Source organism: Pararge aegeria, chromosome 18, assembly GCF_905163445.1.
Source record: "Pararge aegeria chromosome 18, ilParAegt1.1, whole genome shotgun sequence".
Classification (NCBI taxonomy): Eukaryota; Metazoa; Arthropoda; class Insecta; order Lepidoptera; family Nymphalidae; genus Pararge; species Pararge aegeria.
Genome location: NC_053197.1, coordinates 14,044,843 through 14,060,109, shown reverse-complemented (window position 1 = coordinate 14,060,109; position 15,267 = coordinate 14,044,843). Strand labels below are relative to the sequence as shown.

General features: G+C 35.8%; 1 protein-coding gene across 1 annotated transcript in view; it reads right to left on the bottom strand.

Annotated features, from left to right (window-relative positions):
- The window catches only part of LOC120631580 (parapinopsin-like), a 65,460-nt gene extending 56,716 nt beyond the window's left edge, over nucleotides 1-8,744 (bottom strand). The window contains exon 1 of the mRNA XM_039901218.1: nucleotides 8,568-8,744. Coding sequence (XP_039757152.1) covers nucleotides 8,568-8,744 — 177 coding nt within the window. The remainder of the gene's footprint in view (nucleotides 1-8,567) is intronic.
- Between the last annotated feature and the right edge of the window lie 6,523 nt (nucleotides 8,745-15,267).

Genomic DNA, 15,267 nt, shown 5'->3' with positions numbered 1-15,267 from the left:
GTAATGCTGAATAGTCTATGATCGTTCCCAAGACCTGAGCTATTAAATCTGACTACCAGTTTTAGAGTAGCTGCTTGAAACGAAACTTCTCATGTATAGGTACTTATGTACGCACTTAAGAAGTACCTAATGCTTATTCTTTGTATAGTAAGCATTAGGATAAAAACTTGGGCACATAGTTCGGAGGAATGATGGACTTTGGGGTCCGAAGGTGCTGGAATGGCAGCCCCGAACTGGTAAGCGCCGCGTTGGTCGACCCCCCACGAGGTGGACAGACGACATTAAGCGCGTCGTAGGTAGCCGCTGGATCCAAGCGGCACAGAACCGTGTAATTTGGAACTCCTACAAAAGACCTATGTCCAGCAGTGGACGTCTATCGGTTGATATGATGAAGTAACTTTTTAATAAAATCCAATCGAACACATCTTCACGACGACACTTCACGATTAGTAGTTTAATATAAATATAAATAAATAAATAAAATAAACTACAACAATACACACATCGCCATCTAGCCCCAAAGTAAGCGTAGCTTGTGTTATGGGTACTGAGATAGCTGATGAATATTTTTATATGAATATAATACACATAAATACTTATAATATACAGATAAACACCCAGACACTGAAAAACATTCATGTTCATCACACAAACATTTTCCAGTTGCGGGAATCGAACGGCCTTGGACTCAGAAAGCAGGGTCGCTGCCCTCTGCGCCACTCGGCCGTCTATAAGTAACATACCCCTGATAGGCTTGCCCGTTACCATCCTAGCCTCATCCGCATCATCACTTATAAGCAGGTGAGATTGCAGTCAAGGTATTAGTTGTAGTGGAAACAAAATGTGTCACATCCTCAATCGCAATATCAATTTGGCCCAGAAAAAAAACTCTTAAGTATCTGATTTTCATAACCCGCCAATAGAAGTAGGTACCTACACCTTATAATAATAGAAATTAAAAATTCAAAAATCCCCGACTTTCAATATAGTACACATTATTCTACTAGTCTAGCCCTTTTATTTAATACTTACCTATATTGAGACAGTTGTGAAAAAAAAATGTAACTCACCATTTTGTTGTGGCGGCCATCTTGGATTATAAATTATAAATTTTGTATTAGTGTATAGTATTCTACTAATAAAGGCATTTCATTTGATACCCATATTGAAGGAGGGATATGTAATTCGCCATTTTATTGCGTCGGCCATTTTGGACCGAAATATAGAAAACTTCCAAATAGTTCATCTTTCAAATAAAAATGAAAATCGTTACGTTGCAACAGACACACACATACACACACACACGCATACACACACACAAGTCAAACTGATAACACCCTTCGTTTTTGCGTCGTCGTGGGTTAGAAACGAACTCTTTAGCTTGACTATTAGATATAGTTAGAAGGAAGGTAGGAACAATACAAAAAGCCCCGTTCACTAGAAAAGTCACGTGACCAGGTAGCGGGCATGCCTTTGACAGCCATCCAGTACGGTTCACAGGCTGTGTGCCTCTTTGTGAACTTAATTAATCCCGTCATAGGTTCATAAACAAGTTGCGAAACAAAACACCGACGTAATATTATAGCGGACTAGCTTTGCCCGCGGCTACGCGAAAGCACCAAATAAAAAAAGTGTGTGTCAGTTCCGACGCACGACTGGAGTTTACTCCTTAAGTACGATTGTCGAAACATACACAAAAAGAGTTTATTTAGCTGAATAAAGATTAATACCATATGAAAGGGTAAATTAAAAATCCTTTGCAATTTATTCACACACGGCGGAAGTGTAACTTCTTAAAAGTAGCCTACGGGATATTGAGGTGGATGTAGAGTATCAGAACTATTAGGATAAAATATGTAATGTTTATTATTTTGTTTCCATGGTAACAAGAATAGGAAAGAAAAAATTAAAAAGTTTTCTATCTCACTCTGTCCCATATATTTATGTGTTTGTTTCTTTACCTAGATAATATTCGGTTTCCTTGGTAACTTAAATAGGATAAATAAGTTAATTAAACGAATTTTAAAAGTCTGCAATTATTTAAATTATATCCATGAACAAAATTCGTCGTATCATAGTTATCGTTAAATTTATATTGAATGAGTTTAAACTCCTGTCTGGCCCACAGACTGATAATAACATTGTATTATTCCTAGACCTGAATAGATACCGAAGGGATTTGAATATTTCAGCACAGAGCCGGGCTTACCTACTGTCCGACTGTTTTATTTTTTCTTTAATACCTCTCACACACTTTTTCGTTTTTTTTAAAACGCTGAGGGAACCCTCTGTTTTATCCCCTTTTTTGCAAAATTCCATCGTTATTAATATTCAAAATGCGAAAGTGTGATTATTTGCCGTGCGGTGACGGCAGATCAGAAAACAGTTGTCACCCCTCCTTCTTCCCGCGGGTGTCGTACGAGGCGACTAAGGGAATATAACGGAGGGTTGGCAGCAGCATCCTCTGTGCTACTACTACCATCTACTGCGATCACCAATCCGCCTACCCAGCGTGGTGATTATTGGCAAATCCTGCAGTTGGGAGAGGCCCTTAGTCTAGCAGATGACCTTAATGATGATTGTTTGTTTATCCTTCCTTAACTAAGCAACCAATCGATTTAAATATTGGCATAGAATTCGTTTATTAGTGTGTTTGACGGCCGATTCGCGCAGTTTGCAGCGACCCTGCTTTCTGAGTACAAGGCCGTGGGTTCGATTCCCACAACTGGAAAATGTTTGTGTGATGAGCATGAATGTTTTTCAGTGTCTGGGTGTTTATCTATAAATTATAAGTATTAATGTATACTATTCATAAAAATATTCATCAGACATCTCAGTACCCATAACACAAGCTACGCTTACTTTGGGGCTAAATGGCGATATTTGCGTTGTGGTTGTATATAAATACTAGCCGTTTCCCGCCCGCTTCGCTAGGCGAATTGAAAAGGAAATAAATTACATTTTATGTTTCATTTTTATTTATTTTTTTCATATTTTTATTATTCTCCTTTTTTTATTTTTGTATGAACATAAATAGGCCCCGCGGATAGAACTGTAAGCATCGATATTGTTTAGACTTACTCAAATTCCAAATTCCATCGATTTAGCCTGTATCTTTCATCCAGGTGATTTTTCTCACTAATATTCATTGTAACTTTCAATGTGCAATCATTATAACATTTCCGTGCCTTTCTTCCAAAAATTAATAATAATTGACATGAAGAAAAAAATTTGAAATGAGCATTGAAAGTTTAAGTTAAAATCTGTCTAGGTTCAAGTGCGCCGAATTTTCTGTTAACTAAAATTTTCTCCGTGACATCAATTTTTTATAGAAAATTAATTGTGCATGTTTTTTATGAATTCTATTTGAATAAGTAACTAAATTTCTTTTCCACATCTCATGTGCTTGGAAAATGCATTCATTTTAATCTGTTACATTTCCGCGATCCCGCAATAAAAGAATTCGTCGGTTATGTAGTCTGCAAAAGTAAAATGAATGTAAAATTCTTAGTCCGTTGATTGGATAGCTACATGTAAAGTTAAGTTTTTGAAACCTCTCAATGACTTTTTCTCCGCTGCCAAAAAGACGATTGTTGTAAGGAAATACACGAATATCCCTACATACACGAAGATCCCCACCAAATTTGGAGTCTGTAGAAGTTACAGGTTAGAAATAAAAATTTTAGATTTTAACACCCACCCCCGCAATTCCTGTCGGAAGTAGACTTTATTGAAATCCATTTTGACATGTTCTTTATGTGAATAATAAAAGATTCCTACCATATTTAGAATTTTTAGAAGCTATATTTCGAAATTGAAATTTTTTATTGTTAACACCCACCCCCGCGAACCTTATTGGAGGTGATTCATTGTAAAATCCGCTCGAAGATCATTTTTATATTACATATAGAACACTCTCACTAAATTTGGAGTCTATAGGAGCTATAGCTTGGAAATTGAAAATTTTCATTGTTAACGCCCCGGAAATCTTCTTTGGGGTGGGATATCGTAAAATTTGTTCATAAATCATTTTTACATCACTTATAGAAAATTCCTACAAAATTTGGAGCTTGTAGGAGCTTTAGCTGGAAAATTAAAAATATTAATTGTTAATACCCACCCCCGCAACCCCCTGTGGGGTGAGCTATCGTAATATTCGTTCATAGCCTATTTCTACACCTCTTACAGAAGATTCCTACCAAATTTGAAGTCTATAGGAGCTATAGTTTAAAAACGGGAATTGTTCATTGTTAACGCCCCCGCAATCCCCTTTGGGGAATGAATTTCTTAAAATCTATTCATAGCTGACCTCTACATAGCAAAAGTAATATTCCTACCAAGTTTCACGTTTCTAAGTCTTATGGTTCCCGAGATTTCGTGGTGAGTGACTATATAGATGGGAATTCTTCGATTATCATCGAAATTTTTAACTTTTTATCGGGCTTTTTTAAAATTTTCTTACATACAAAACTTTCTCCTGACAATTCTGAAGATAAAAAAAGCCCAATTGGTCCAGCCGTTCTCCACTACCGTGAGTAGATTCTTAGCTGAATGTAAAAAACCATAATCCGTTTAATACACTCTGTTGAAATCCATGAAAACAAAAGAATCAAGAGAAAATGCTTATCTTTTGTTTTTATTAGCGGGAGAAATGTTCATAAAAGTAAAACAGCAATAAAAAATGAAGGAATGTTGGAATTCAAAAAATAGATACATAAACCATCTAGGAAAAATTTCGCATCGAATGGTGGTAGTTTCATGTCGATACGATCAGTGGTTTAGGCGTGATTGAGCCTCAAACGAAGATCATTTTCATTATATATATATAGATAAAGTATAAAAATTAGTAACAGAAGAACAGGAAGTAACATAGCTACTTTAATCCTAGATAAACAAAAATTCCCAACGGTGGTTTACATGGTTCCGATTTTTACACGAAAATCTTTTTTTTTTTTTTTTTTTTTTAATAATTAAATAAATATATTACGACAATACACACATCGCCACCTAGCAACAAAGTAAGCGTAGCTTGTGTTATGGGTACTAAGATGACTGATGAATATTTTTTAATGAATTATATATACATAAATACTTAGAAAATACATATAAACACCCAGGCACTGAAAAACACTTAATGCTCATCACACAAACATTTTCCAGTTGTGGGAATCGAACCCACAGCCTTGGACTCAGAAAGCAGGGTCGCTGCCCACTGCGCCAGTCGGCCGTCTAATATATATAATCGGTTCATAAATGTCCCAAGGAAACAACCAATGGACTTGATATTGAGTATAGAGATATTTGAAAGGCCGGAGGGTAATTCAGCATTGTGTAGGTAGTCGTAGATACGCATCAAATTCCCAAGTGTTGTTTACAGGAAGTGTTGTTTTCGTATTTTTACACGGAAACATTGTCCTTCAATTGTGTCCTAACAATTTTTTTTTTTTTTTTCTCTTGCCCCAAAGTAAGCGTAGCTTGTGTTATGGGTACTGAGATAGCTGATGAATATTTTTTTATGAATATAATACACATAAATACTCATAATATACAGATGAACACCCAGACACTGAAAAACATTCATGTTCATCACACAAACACTCTCCAGTTGTGGGAATCGAACCCACGGCCTTGGACTCAGAAAGCAGGGTCGCTGCCCACTGCGCCACTCGGCCGTCAAAGTGATATGATTATTGGCTGATATATGAAATTGACTTGATTATTGGCATAGAGAATGTTGGAAAGACGGAGAATAACATACTCTACTTTTAAGAAGAAGTAGAAATACTTTATGCACACTAAACTCGAAATATACTTAAAATAAAGAATAAACGAAATGAAATAACAAAAATTGTAGGCATGCAAAGGCGGCCTTATTGCTGCAAGCAATCCCTTACAGGCAAACTCATGCAAAAGGAACAGCTGCAAGAGAGCGTATAGTGCAATTATAAATACATATATATTTGAAAATAAATAGCCCTACATAAAAAAAAAAATACAAATAATACACAATAATAGAGATATTTGTTCTAATTACTTCACTTCCAGTCTTGGAAAAACATCGAATGCTGAAGGTGGTTAATCGGAATATTTGCATTTTTACTCGCAACGTCTTCCTTAATTGACTTCCTAAAAAAACGGCCAATCGACTGGAATTTGCCGTGCAGTCTATTTTATTATTATTATTAAACTCTTTATTTGTATACCACAACGATAACATATTTAAAATATAACAAAAACAGAAACTTATCGAAAGAAGTGGTAATACAAAAGGCGGCCTTAACGCTTAATAGCGATCTCTGCCAGGTAACCTTAGAATTAGGAAAAAAAAAAAGAAGAGGAGAATAGACCGCTGGTGGTACAAATATTAAAATACATACATGCGAATAACTACATGCTAATACATAAACTAGTGTTCACAAATAGATAAAAAGTAAATAATATAATTAATAAATTAATATATTTTAAGTCCATGAAATCATTAATTTTTTCACTATAATTAGGTACGTGTAAAGACTAATTCATCGCGGATAGTAGCGCAGCTAGTAAACTAATAAACAGACAAACTGAATGCATTTATAATATTTATATGCGTATGTTTACTTCACAACAACGTGGCTAACCTATCCCAGCCGTATGTATCACTGTGATGCATAATACATAATGCTATGATGAGGTGTTCTCATACTAGTGTGTCGCTGGAAACGGATGCACTGTACAAAGTCAAAACGGGTAGCAAACTAGCGACTGACGCTGCAAGTTTTTGTGTTCTGATTATGCTTTTTTTTTTTTTTTTTCGTTCGCAAAACTGACAATCAACTGCTTACTCTAATATAAACTATAGGACATTTGGCATGTGTATACAATTGTGCCTTCTCGATGCGAACATAGCATGCAAATCCGTTGGGTACATAAGGCATGCTTTGAAATGATACACGGAGAACCTTTCCAGCTACAACATGGTTTTTTGAAGCCTTCCTCATTTGAATAGTGTCACGAAATTCCTTACTAGTAGGATCGAGTCTCTAGCTGTATTTCGAAATTTTGAATTTTAACTCCCGAAGCGAAAGCGACGTGTTTATAATTTTGACGTCCGTCTGTAGCATCAAATTTCCCGAACGGATGAAAGATGAATTACTTGGAAGTCTTTTAAGCTTTTTCATCAAAATCGGTCCGAGATGGCCGCCGCCCTAAAGTTGCGGATTGCATATTTTTTCATACTCCCTCAATATGTGTATCAAATGAAAGAATTTGACTAGTAGAATACTAAGATAAATTTCAAATCCACGAAGGCCGCCACGGCGAAATTATGGATATTTCTCACTTGCATATCCATATCAAATAAAAGGCCTTGACTAGTAGAATAATGTACACTATATTGAAAGTCGGGTGTTTCTAAATTTAAATCGTACTCTGGCATTCATAAATCGTTATTTCTTGACTATGGGTAGGCATCCTTCAGAGAAATGCATGCTCGAAAAGATTCCCACATTGTATCGATATTAAAAACACTTGTGTGGGGATATACACTTACGTTCAGTATCAGAAATCGAAGGGTTCTTAATATTTAAAATAAGAGCCTATTTCCAGATACGCATTGAAATCTTGAATGATACTTATGTAACGTACAATACAAGCTTTTAACGATAATAGCTGTAGCTTCGACGGTATTGACCTACTTGAAGCTATCTCGGCTCTCGAAGGGGGTACTTATATCCGAGTAGGTGAATAATGCTTTGCTTGTTTTGCTTCCACCGACGAATCCTGGCCACGACATTTGATCAATAAGTGAGCGGCAAGCGTCAATATAGTTGTATTCAAATTCAAGACATTCCTCATCGGCTATTTATTTCACTAGGGCAGCTGTGGAGTTAAGTGGCAGGTCACAGGTACGATCCGAGGCAAGGAAATTTGGGAATTAATGAACTCTGAATTTTGTCTGGTCTGGTATGGTGGAAGTTTCTGGCCTTGGCTAGTTACCACCCCAACGATACAGATGTGCCGCAAAGCGTTTTGCTATTGGATCGAAGCGGCCGTTACTTTGCGGAAATCTATGAAATATTATTAAAATTAAGCTTAAATTGCTATACTCCGCGAACAGCAGGAGAATCTGTATGGTGTAATTTATAATTTCTTCAATCGTTATACTCCACACCAAACAAATCTTCAGCAATGTACCCTCTTCGCACGAGTATATGAATAATTGTTTAAACAAAAATTGTTTAACAGTTATTCATTGTAAATTCATCATCTCCTGAAAATGCTCCGGTTTTTGAGCGAAACGTGCGTAGAGGGTACATTGCCGAAGATCTGTTTATTGTGGAGTATAAGGATTGAAGAAATTATAAATTACACCATACTGATTCTCCTGCTGTTCGCGGAGTGTAGCAAATTAGGCTTAATTTTAATTTTGCTTTTGCAATAAGGCCGCCTTTGCACACTACTGTATATGGTTTTTATTTATTCTTGTTAAGTTTTCTACATAAAACAAAATAAAAAAATATAATGATGATGAAATGGTAATCTGTATGTTAGGTAGGGTGTGATCAATGTTAATAAAGATTACCAACCTGCCGATCCTTGAACATTAGCAGGATAACCATGAGATTCAAGAAGAAGCCGAAGAACCCAATAATGAACAGCACGAACGCCGACACCACGTAGCCCCATCTCGGCATCAACAACGGGAACCCATCCCCATACTCCATCACCACCGTATCATTGAAGGCACCGTCATACGACGCCATTATAACTACACTGCAATCCCACTATAGTTTAAAACCATTTCACTTCACTGCAATCACTTAGTCCATTGTCTGCAATCCGCGCACTTGCTACGATATCACTGCGACACGACGGAACCGTAAAGCCACGTATTCATTAGTATACATTTTGTGACCACGGCGATTGTTTTATCGACTCAGAACGGCCACTAATCATTTATAAAGAAAATACTGATTAAGTTGTAAAGCGTATATATAGTTTTTATAACTGTTACATATATACGTTACCCTGCGTATTATTTTTTATTTTTTTAAGAACTCCGTGAATAAAAATAAAGAGCGGCATTGTATTTAAGTTTTAGTACCATACAAAGAGTAAAGCTGACGATTTCAATCTAATAAAAAGTTTTGACAAACATGAATGATTGCATGAAAATATTTCGCGTGTTTATATAAAATGTAATCGTTTACAAATAGCCCAGAACTTCGCAAGGCCTCCGTGTCCTGCCTCCATCTGCCTGGGGCGTAAGCCTCAAGTGCCTGTAATACGCTGGCAACCACACCCTTCAGAGCGGAGTGCAGCATTGCAAGAATGCTGCTCGGCGGCGAAAATAAGCATGGCAGTACTTCCCCGGACCAGCTCTGGGCTAAATAGTTAGACGGCCGAGTGGGCAGCGACCCTGCTTTCTGAGTCCAAGGCCGAGGGTTCGATTTCCACAACTGGAAAATATTTATGTGATTAACATGAATGTTTTTCAGTCTCTGGGTGTTTATCTGTATATTATAGGTATTTATGTATATTATTTATAGAAATATTCATCAGTCATCTTAGTACCCATAACACAAGCTTAGCTTACTTTGTGGCTAGTTGGCGATGTATGTATTGTCGTAGTAAATTTATTTATTATTTATTTATTAAAGTTACATTAGTAATGTAAATTACAGTCTTATGAAAATTTATTATTTTAAAATATGAATGTAGGTACTTGTTTGAACAATATTAAATTAACTAGTGAATACGTGGCCGCTCTTTATTTTTATTGTCGTAGTATATTTATTTATTATTTATTTATTAAAGTTACATTAGTAATGTAAATTACAGTCTTATGAAAATTTATTATTTTAAAATATGAATGTAGGTACTTGTTTGAACAATATTAAGTTAACTAGTGAATACGTGGCATAACCAAAATTCCACTAATCTAACGTTTTATTGCCTTTAGTTTTTACTGGTCGCGATCTTCCAAAACACTTTCTTGATTACATCGCAGACCGAAGTCAATCTGAAAAGAGAAAATTTTAATTTAGTGGAACCGATAAGATAAGAATTGTTTGCGAAAATTTGATTTCCAACTGGATGGAAAGTTCCAGATTTCCTGATTGAAAAGCGGTAAGGCAAAAATTGGAACCTTCGTAACTTTGGTTTTGATCATTTTCCGTTCATTCCTAGTTTTTGTTTGGGAATATAACGCAAAAGAAAAGATCTTTATTGCTGGAGTGCTCTTTAAATTATTTTTTACTCTTAACGGTTATTTGAATTACAATAAGAATAAGTATAATTTACTAGCTGTTCCCCACGTTCTCTGTCCGCGTTTTTAACAAATTCCGTGGGACCTATTTGATTTTATAGAACCAAAAATAGTTTATCTACTCTCCGTCCTTTCATGTAACTCCAAAATTCTAAAAATCAAGTTTTTTTTTAATCAAATTAAGTAAGAATTAATTGCACGGCAGCGGTGATGGCCCAATGGTTAAGACTTCGAAATCACTTTCGAGGGGCCGAGTTCCCAGCACTCACCTCAAACTTGTTTAAGTTATGAGCATTTTAAGCAATTTAAATGTCACTTGCTCCAACTGTTTCTCCATAGTCTTCTCAAAGGTGTGTGGTGTCCACCAATTTGCACAAGGCCAGCTTGGTGGACGATTGCCTTAACCCCTTTTCATTGTGGAAGACCCGTGCCTTGTAGTGGGCTGGCATGGGTTGATATGATGATGATGATATTGATGAACGGCATTTGCAGCTTGAATATGGTTTAAAATGTAAATGGCTTAAAAGCATTGTCCTAAGCTACAAATCACCTTTTAAAATCTCTTATTAAGTTAATTTCTGAGAAGATCCAATGTGAAAGCCTTCACGTGTAGGACATGTCATCACGCATGCTTTAAAAGGCCGGGCTTTTGTAGATGTGCGGAAGTAAATACCGAATAATAGAAAAACTATAACAATTTTATATCTAATAGTGTAGAAGATATGATGAAATTCTTGACACCGTGAAATAAACTACAACGTTTAAATGAACACCAATAATATACACAAATAATACTTTACAGGCTTTAGTGCTACATTATTTGCTGTCTCTGATAGTTATTTGTGAAACCGAAAACCTAATAGTTTTTGAGTTACTGCCATAATTTTTACCGAAAGAAATCAGATACAGCTAACGTCACATGAAAAATTAAAATCATGTGACTCCTGTCACTTTCTTAGGTACGCGTCGTAGCGTAGGTACTATGCGCGTGTCGCTTTTTATCTTCAATAGGGTTGTCATAAGTAAACACAAAGAATGTCTTGAATTCGTTTGTATGGAAAAATAAATATGCTTCTTTTTATTTAATACTTTTACAGGGTGATTCCTTATGAAATATACTTATGCATCATTCAAAATTTTTTCGTAATTCGGTTACACGTTGTATAAGTTATAAATGCGCAAGTGTGTTTGTTTGTGCTTCCTTCAAGCATTAAACGAGCAATCAACTAATTTTTTTGTTAGTTCAAAGTACGGAGAGGAGCAATATAGGCTACTTTTTATCCCAGGGAAACAAATAGTTCCCACGGGATTTATAAAGAACCATAATAAACACGGACAAAAGCTAGTAAACTACTTCTTCTGAGCAAAAGTAGGTAATACGGGCAACAACTTACTCAGGTGAAATTACTTTCCGTCCGTCCGTTCATTTTTTATTTACATCAGTAAGTTTCTGAGCTTACGGACGTGACAGCAGCGTTATGTTATTCTGTATTTTTTTATTTTATATACCCAATGGGTAAAAAGCAACCCTATTACTAAGACTCTGATGTCCGTCTGTCTATCTGTCTATCGGCCTTTAACCACACTATCGGCCTTTAACCACACTGTATCTACCGTGATAGTTTAATTACCGAGTTGAAGTTTTTACAGCCGATGTATTTATTTGGCCGCTATAACGACAAATATAAAAAACAGAATAAAGTAAATATTTAATATCCGATATGATAAATATGACTTTTTTTACCGTTTTTATAGAATGGTACGGAGCATTCGTGGGCGAAATCCAAATCGCTCTATTTTATGGAATAATTTATAATTTCTTCAATCCTTACAGTACTCCACATCAAACAGATCTTCGGCAATGTACCCTCTATGCACGTTTCGCTCCAAAACCGGAGCATCCTCAGGAGATGTTGACAGTAAAATGAATAATTGTTAACAATTAAGGATTGAAGGAATTATAATAACACCATACAGTTTCTCCTGCTTTTCCTCCTGATTTCGGCAAAGAAACGCCTGCTTCTATCCAATTCAGAGCGATTTGGATAGAAGCAGGCTTTGTCGGTTTTTCATTTTTCGTCAGAGCGTAAGAAAAAAAAATATTATTGCAAATAGGAGATTGAAAATGCGGTCTTAAATAAATAAAATGAGTAAATATTACTGAAAAACTATTCAATTTCAATCGTTAAAGTCCAACAACCCGCAGTTGAAACGTGATGGGTCACTGTTCTAGAATTCTATCTCCTATTTCGCGCAAAGGTGTTAAATAAATAAAATAAATAAATATACTACGACAATATCATCGCCATCTAGCTCTAAAGTAAGCATAGCTGGTGTTATGGGTACAACGATGACTGATGAATATTTTTATGAATAATATGCATAAAATACTTATAATATACAGTTAAAAACCCAGACACTGGAAAACATTCATGTTTATCACACAAACATTTTCCAGTCCTGGGAATCGAACCCACGGCCTTTGGCTGAGAAAGCAGGGTCGCTTCAAACTGCGCCAATAGGCCGTCAAATGTTTTACTGCAAAACTATTTAATTTGACTCGTTAATGCCCACCAGCTGTCTGAGCGGCATGGTGGGCCTCTGCTCTACATCCACGCTCCTATATGGTAGAAAAGAACGTGTATTGCGGTGGGACTATAAAAAGCTAACGATGATAAATATAAATCGCTGAGGACATTTATTTTCTTAAAAATGTTTCGTAGGCACTTGTGCTCTTGATGTCCCTTCATATAATAATATTCTTCCAGAAATCTTTCTCCATCCACGCTACACACCTTTGGAACTTACTACCAGAACATATTAGAAGACACTGCCGATCGGTGCACTCTTTTAAACACAATGTAAAGGAGCATTATCTGTCGTTGTCATAGTATATTTATCACTGTTTACTTATTATAGATATATATTAATATTTATATTATATACATATTTATTATATAATTTTTATGTATTTTGTATATCTTATATCTTTAAACGAGCAATTCTTGTATATAAATAATTGGAATCTCGGAATCGGCTCCATCGATTTTCATTAAATTTAGTATACAGGGGGTTTCAAGACCGATAAATTGATCTAGCTAGGATTCATTTTTAGAAAATGTTATTTTATTTGTGTTTTCCGGTAATAACCGATTTGGTGCAACGAAGTTGCACGGGTCAGCTAGTATAGTTTAATTTAACAAATATAACCTAAAATAAAATCTAAAACGTCCTCGAAACAACCGCAGCGAGGCACAGTTCCTAAGATGCTGGCAGCATTGCCCCTTTGGATGGCCAAACTAATTCGTTGGCCAATGTAACTGCCCGCTCTAGGATCACCGGAAGACTCGATAACCCTTTTCGATAATTCTTTGAAAAGGGCTCTTGCTATATATAGTATATTCAAATTTTATTGTATTAGTATGTAGAACTTTGTTATTATTTCGATATATTAAATATCCTTAGTAGTTAGTTTGAAGTATATTGTACCTTTATTTGACCTATACCACAATTAAATCATCTTACTCACATCCTGGGGTAGCTGGAAGAGATCTCTTACAGAGATAAGCTTTCCTTTGTACACTTCATGTATCTTATGTTCACAATCACAATTTATGGTACATAAATAATAAATAAATAAATAAATAAAAGTGCTCAAGTTAACTTAATTTTTCTCAATTCTGTTTTGATGCGCGTAACTAAGTAGTCCATCTTACCTTTGATACGCTTAAAATGTAAAGCATATACAATTATATTACGAGGAGCTTACAAATAATTGTATTTAAAAGCACGAAGAACGTACGCTCCAAAAATATTCAACATGAAAAATGTCTGGAGAACTTTTGTGTAACTCAATTTTATCTGCTGTCTTATGTATTTTTTTTTATTCCACTACTAGTAAGTCTTTGACTGAAATCTCATCTGGTTCTTATGATGCAGCCTAAGATGTAGTAGAAAGCTGCAATGCTCGGCGGCACGACGTTGTCGATAGGCACAGTCGAAGCCTCGCAACTGACCAGATCACAGAATATTCAAAAGTTATATATTCCCAAATTGTCTCTGCCGTGGATTGAACCTGGGTCCTTCCGTTTAAAAAGGGACACACAGGGACAAAACGGGACCGGAGACTATAACATGTATAGCTGACCCGTGCAACTTCGTCTGCACCAAATCGGTTATTACCGGAAAACACAAAAAAAAATGACATTTTCTAAAAATGAATCCTAGCTAGATCGATTTATCGCCCCCTGTATACTAAATTTCATGTAAATCGTTGGAGCCGATTCCGAGATTCCAATTCTATATATTTATACAAGAATTGCTCGTTTAAAGATATAATATATATGGACGGCTGTCTGGCGCAGTGGGCTGCGAACCTGCTTTCTGCCTCCAATGCCGTAGTAGGTTCAATTCCCACAACTGGATAATGTTTGTGTCATGGACATGAATGTTATTCAGTATCTGAATGTTTTTCTGTATATTATAAATATTTATGTACATTATTCATAAAAATCAACTTCAAACTTAAATATAAGTAAAATAGTATAAACCCCTCTTTTAGTATCGATACTTTTTGTCGGGTGGGAGGCTACGGCCGCGGGTAATACTATTTAATTTTTTTATTTTTTAAGGAAGGGTGGTAACACGGCGGTAAAAGTCCCGGCGAAGCCTCCCAGACCAGACAACAGAATTTTATTATTTTTTCTATCATTTATTCTTTTTAATTTTTTTTTATTTTTAGCATTGCTTAAAAATAAAATAAAAAACACTATAAAAAATTTATAAAAAAAAAATAAACCCTCCGCTTGCGGGGCTTTTGAATGCCCCAGCAACCGGCGGTCAGGGCTCCAGAGTGAGGAACCTCCTCACAATACGCGCCGTTTCAAGGACTACTGTCTTCTGTATCCGACCCTTGATCCAACAACCAAGCGAAAGCTTCTTAAGATGCTGGTCGAAGCTTTTCGCGAGAAGACCATTGACTGAAACGACGAGCGGAGCAATAATTATTATTTATTATT